The sequence below is a fragment of the Colobus angolensis genome, unplaced genomic scaffold (assembly GCF_000951035.1).
Source record: "Colobus angolensis palliatus isolate OR3802 unplaced genomic scaffold, Cang.pa_1.0 Scaffold93, whole genome shotgun sequence".
Taxonomy (NCBI): Eukaryota; Metazoa; Chordata; class Mammalia; order Primates; family Cercopithecidae; genus Colobus; species Colobus angolensis.
The window spans coordinates 1,556,538-1,562,537 of NW_012123265.1; the positions used below are offsets into that span (position 1 = coordinate 1,556,538).

The 6,000-nt window shown below is 50.0% G+C and overlaps 1 protein-coding gene across 2 annotated transcripts in view; it reads right to left on the reverse strand.

Annotated features, from left to right (window-relative positions):
- PRMT7 (protein arginine methyltransferase 7) overlaps positions 1-6,000 on the reverse strand; it is a 47,900-nt gene that overhangs the window by 7,011 nt on the left and 34,889 nt on the right. For both annotated transcript variants that reach the window (XM_011932050.1, XM_011932049.1), the window contains 5 exons: positions 4,370-4,497; positions 3,892-4,027; positions 2,888-2,971; positions 2,526-2,573; positions 1,784-1,873 (listed from right to left, as the gene is read on the reverse strand). In XM_011932050.1, coding sequence (XP_011787440.1) covers positions 1,784-1,873; positions 2,526-2,573; positions 2,888-2,971; positions 3,892-4,027; positions 4,370-4,497 — 486 coding nt within the window. The remainder of the gene's footprint in view (positions 1-1,783; positions 1,874-2,525; positions 2,574-2,887; positions 2,972-3,891; positions 4,028-4,369; positions 4,498-6,000) is intronic.

The following is a 6,000-nucleotide window of genomic DNA, read 5'->3' on the forward strand; positions in this document are numbered from 1 at the left end:
GACACAATCCAACTGTCGATAAGCAGGTGAATGGACAGCCACACCACGGAATGCTATGCAGCCTTAAAAAGAACGAAATGGGTGAACCTCAAAGATATTATGCTCAGTGAAAGGAGCCAGACTCGCAAGACCACACACGTTGTGTAGCTCACTTTTCAGAAAAGCCAGAAGAGGAACACACTGGAGACAGAAACCAGACCAGCGGCTGCCAGGCCCGGGGCATGAGCATGCTGACTATCAACAGGCTCCCGGGAATTTGGGAGGTAACAGAAATGTTCTCTTTTCATTCCAATTTTTTTTTAGAGACAAGATATCACTCTGTCAGCCACGATGTAGTGCTCTGCCATAAGAATGGCTCACTGCAGCCTCCACCTCCTGGGCTCAGGCGATCGTCCCGCCTCACCCACCTCAGCCTCCTGGACTACAGGCACATGCCACCACTCTGGGTTAATTTTTCTTTTTTTCTCTTCTTTTTTTTTTCTTTTTTTTTTTTTACAGAGACAGGGTCTCCCTATGTTGCCCAGATTGGTCTTGAACTCCTGGGTCCAAGCGATCCTCCCACCTTGGCCTCCCAAAGTTCTGGGATTACAGGCATGTGCCACCATGCCTGGCCCGGAAATGTTCTAAATGAGACTGGGTGATGGTTGTTTAACTCCATACATTTACTTAAAAAATCACTGAACTGTATACTTGAAATGCATTAATTTTGTGGTATGTCAACTACATCTCAATAAACCTGTTATTTAAAAAAAAGACTGGCAGGAAAGATGAAAGATGACAGCTCTGCTTTAGATGAGTCTGGTTTGTGGGATATCCAAGGAAAAGTGACAGGATAGCAGCTGGACATGAGATTTGAATCCAAAACTGCAACGAGTGAAGGCCGGCTCTGACGGTTACTGACTCACACATGAGAAGGAACAGGATTACCAGAGAGGATGCAGCAGAGGGAAGCGGGGGACACGGGGAGACTGCCACGGAGCAGCGCGAGGGAAGGACAGTCAGGAAGGTGAGTGGAAAGAGACTTCCCCAGCACAGGAAGAAGTCCCAGGTCACAAGGACAAGCAGGTAGAGTAGATGAAGCCTGCAGGGAGACCATGGGAGTAACGACGAGGTTGCTGGTAGAAGCAGTTTCAGGGCCTGGAAGCCTGACTGCAGCAGGAAGCCGTGGACGGGGAGTGAAGACAGGAGTGCGATGGAGAGGAAAGGACACGCTCTGCTCCTAGGAAAGCTAAGAGAGAGGCTCTGTCCTGACCTGAAGGAGCAGAGATGAGGGTGAGCTAAGAGCAGTACAGCCAGGTGTGGTGGCTCACGCCTGTAATCCCAGCACTTTGGGATGCTGAGGCTGGCAGATGGCATGAGCCCAGGAGTTTAAGATCAGCCTGGGCCACATGATGAAACCCTGACTCTACAAAAAATATAAAGATTAGGCGGGCGTAATGGCATATGCCTATAGTCCCAGCTTCTCGGGAGAGGTAGGAGGATCGCTTGAGGCTGGAAGGTCGAGGCTGCAGTGAGCCAAGATCGTGCCACTGCACTCCAGCCTGGGCGATAGTGCGAGACCCTGTTTTCCAAAAAAAAAAAAAAAAAAAAAAAAAAGAGCAGTGCAACCATCTGCTCACCAGGCAGCTCCATGAAAGCCTCGACAATGGGAGCTCCTAGGAGGTAAGGTTACGTGGAGGACCCACTGTGAGACCCCAAGGATAGGGTGGGGCCTGGGCTACCTCAGTGCCGTGCTGCCTACCCTAACACAGCCCTGCGCGGCCAAAAGGCTCCCGCTACTCACCTTTCTGTCCTTCAGGTCCTCACTTGTTAATAATTCCGGCCGTTTCTCTATGAGGTTAATTTTATCTTCCAAGTGGTTAGCCTTGAAGATCTTAGAAAGAAAACCGTAAAATTACTGTATTCATACCATTGTTTTTGTCAGGAAAAAAAATCTCTCAAAGTTGCATTCTCCGCTTTGAATTTTCTGGCACATAGTTCTGGAGCACCCCTTTTATCTGCTTTGTGGAAATTCTCTCCTTGGGGGGCATCCTATAGACCACGGATGAGATCAGGAGCAGAATGTGATGAAAGCAGAAGAAATTTCTCCCGCTGGCGCACACCAGGACTCAGTGCGGGCCTGTAGTTCTGGTGAAGGGGGTTCCCCTTTGGGGAGGAAATGAAACCAGTTACTGGCCAGGGAGAGAAATGGCATCTCCCATCAGGCTGTGAGCACTGGCTCCCTCGGCACGGATGTCCCAGAAACACACCCTACACTCAGTTCTACGGCAACAGGAGCTTTATGTGAAGTGAGGAGAAAAGCCTCAACTTCAGACACAAAAAAACAAAGCAGAGTGCAAATGCCTGCCTCTAATTTCAGTGACAGCCCCCAAGGCCTTTGGCTGCTCTCCAGGCAGCAGCCAAGACAACACAGGGGTGCAAGTGAGCTGCCACTCCTTCGTCCCCCCGGGCCAATGCCACTTCAAAGCCATCAACCCAGATCCCACAGGTCCTCTCCTACTGTAGCAACAACAATTCTCACTTACTTTTCTCAACAGTTTGTGAGAAGCTGCTGAGCTCTCGACTGTAAATACCTAAAGGGAACACCACGCTATTAGTTGTAAGATATTCACTTAACAGAGAAGAAATTAAAGATTAAAATGCGACAAGACCATCCCAAGGCAGAGGGCACACCCGAACAACCCTCCCTGCACTCATTCCCTCCCTGGGGCAGCCTGACGCCTGCCCGCACACACAGGCAGTAAACCCCAGCCCCTGACCCGAGCATGCTGCACCCACGACAGTGGCCCTTGCAAAGAGCCTTGATCACAGAATTGTGTACCCGGACCACACAACGCCCTAACTCACGAGCCCACCTCAGGAGGCTGACAAGGGTGCGCGTCTGTACCTGCTCCACCCCCAGGCGATGGGCCAGCATGGAGAGCAGGCTGCCATCGCTGACACACAGGCACACGCTGTCCGGCTTCAGCACCTGCGGGGAACGGGCAACCTCAGCACAGGGCTTCCTCCAGTTTGCCAGAAGATTCCTGTTGGCAAGCTGTCAGAAATGTTTCCCTTCTCACCCCGCTTGCCCAGACCTCGGACCATGCCCCTGCGTCCTCATGCAGTAACCACCCCCAGCCTCAAACACGCCCGCCTTGCTCACGTCTCCCTACTTGTCCCCACTGTCAGAAAAGACACTCCTCAACCCAGCCTAGAGGCCCTACTGAAGGCCTGCCCCACATGCAGGCCACCTCCCAGTCCATCACAACAGGCTTCTTCCCTGTCTGGTGACAGCACAGACAGCTAAGAGCCTCCAAGGCTCGAGGGTTCACAACTGACTCCCCAAAGGCAGGGATGCCTTTCTGGGTGACAGATCCCTCTGAGAGAAACTCAGGATGGCTTGGATCCTCCCCCATCCTCCAGAATGCACACGTGTACACTTACTTCTGTCCACACCCCCAAGGGCCTCAAGAGAGCCTCCCTCTAAGCCCCATCTGTAATCCCCAGGCCGAGTCTCCTGCTACAGGTAGCAGGGAGCAAAGATTTTCAGGCAGGAGAGTCACATGATCAGACCTACACTTTAGAAAACTGGAGAAATGTGGCAACACATGAAAAGAGGAGAGGGGTGGCCGAATCCACTGCGACCACCCACAGTAACGACTGTGCCTGACAAGGCAAAGGCATCCAGCAGGAGCCCAGCCAGAGGCTCTCCCAGGAGAGCAGAGAGTAGCCCCAAGCTCTCCAGCTTTCTGCCATAGTGCCCACCCCAGAAGGCGCTCGCTGAAGCCATTCAGAGACAAGAGGACACAGGAAAGAAACTTAGCAAATCATAAGCAGAGTGCTGGGGCTCAGGGGACAAACTTCTTTTTCCCTTATTCCCCACAACCAGCCAAGGGGCTGGACACTTACGGTGCTCAGAGCCTGGATGTATCGATCAGTTCTGTCCTGATCATTGATCTCTCCAAACCGAGGCCGGTTCCAGAGCAGGTGAGCCTGGCAGTCGCACACGGGGCGCATCTGGTGGACTCTCTCATTCTTTTCAGGACTAGGCCAGGAGATGAACAGACAGACACGGGCTGTGAGCGCCTCCACAGGTCTCTAGAGGGCACGAATCTGGACACTGGTCTCCAGTAGGCATGAGAGGTTACAGCACCCGCTAATTCCAGACTTTTCCTACGCATCTGCTCTAAACAGATTCCAGCAACCCAGGACAGCCTCTCCCGGGCACATACGAACGGGCACTGACACATTGGTCACAAATCTTTGTTCTTATATTATTCTGTCTAGACACAAATCAACCCACTGGCGCCTCCAGAGGGTCTGTAAATGGGGAATTTACATACAAGTTTCAGAGGCTCATCCTCCACCCCAACGAGGCTCGGCGCACCTGGTCCTCTGCAGGCTGTACCACACGCAGTAGTCATCGTGGTGGGCTACCAGGCAGAGCGCTGAGCCCTGCACCACAGGCTCCTCTTGTGGCAGGAAGTACACACACTGCATCCAGTGGTCCCGCCACTGAAACGGGGAACAGAGTCAGCTGTCAACATGCCGCAGCATGAGCAAATCCAGGAGCCAAATACCAGAGAACTGCCAGTTTTCAGGCGTCCACAATGTAGACTGCAGCTGGCTACTGTGGCCAAGGAGCTAAAGAAACAAACTCTAAACTCAGAGGCCAGTGGACCAAAAGTTTGTGGGAACCCTGCTGGCTTTAGGAAGACATAATGTGGCCAAGGGCAGCAATCTGCCAGAGTGGCTCAGGGGAAGGGACAAGTGCAGGCTCCAGTCCCCATCCCATCAGAGGAGCACCAAAGCTCTCTCTCCAACATGCAGGGCTGTGCCAAATGTTTCATTTGAAGGAAAAGACAATGGTTTAAACCTCGTGGTTTGAGGGGAACCTTTTCAGAATAGTCCCATGGCGCACACTCCAAAGGCTTTAACATACTCGGAATTTACAGAACAGTCAAATGCAATGCACTACACCTAACTGGATCGTAGACTGAGGAAACAAAAGCTATCAAGGACTTTTGGAGACAGAGAAATTTTATTTTGAACCATATGTTAGATGATACTATGGAACCACTGTTTTTCTTAGGTGTGATCATGTGGTTCGTTTATGTTGCAGACTGTTTTCACTCTTGGGAGATATGTGTTGAGGTATTTAAAAGTAAAGTGTCAGATGTCTGCAACTTATTTTCAAATGATTTTGCAAAAAACTGCACGAGCGTGTGTGTGCATGTGTGTGTGTCTGTGTGTGTGTAGAGAGAGATGCAGGGAGAGGCAGAAGACAAAGACAAAGCAGGTGTGGCAAACGTTAACTGGTAAATTTAAATTAATAAAGGGACTATCAGTGTTCATTTTCACTTATTCTGTAGATTGATAATTTTTCAAAATAAAAAGTTGGGAAAATACAAAAAGGTTCTGGCTTATTCTTTGAATTGAAGTATTTAAATAACCGAAGATTCTAAATTGTGAAACATGGTTGACAATGATCCAGAGTCAATTTTTAATAGGCTGTGCTAGTCCTTACTACAAAGCCCACATACAGGATTTTATCCTAAGAAAACCCAAACAAAAAAAAAAAACAAAGAGTTATATTCCCATAAAAATGCAAATCACAGAATTATTTATACCAGCAAAAGCTGGAACCCACCCAAATGGCCAGGGCTCAGAACGGGATATAAGCCCTCGTGCAGAATACGGACAGACATCTTAAATGCTGCTGCTGAAGGCCCGGAACAGAGAGGAGCACCGACGATGCCCACGCATTTGGAGAGGGACCAAAGAAAGGGAGCTATTTTGAGTGAAAGGGAGGACCATAAGTGATATTTTTATTTTATATAATGAGGTTTATTTCTCTCATAATTGTTAAGCTTCTTTTTGAAAAAGAACTGTCCGGCCGGGCACGGTGGCTCAAGCCTGTAATCCCAGCAATTTGGGAGGCCGAGACGGGCGGATCACAAGGTCAGGAGATCGAGACTATCCTGGCTAAGATGGTGAAACCCCGTCTCTACTAAAAAA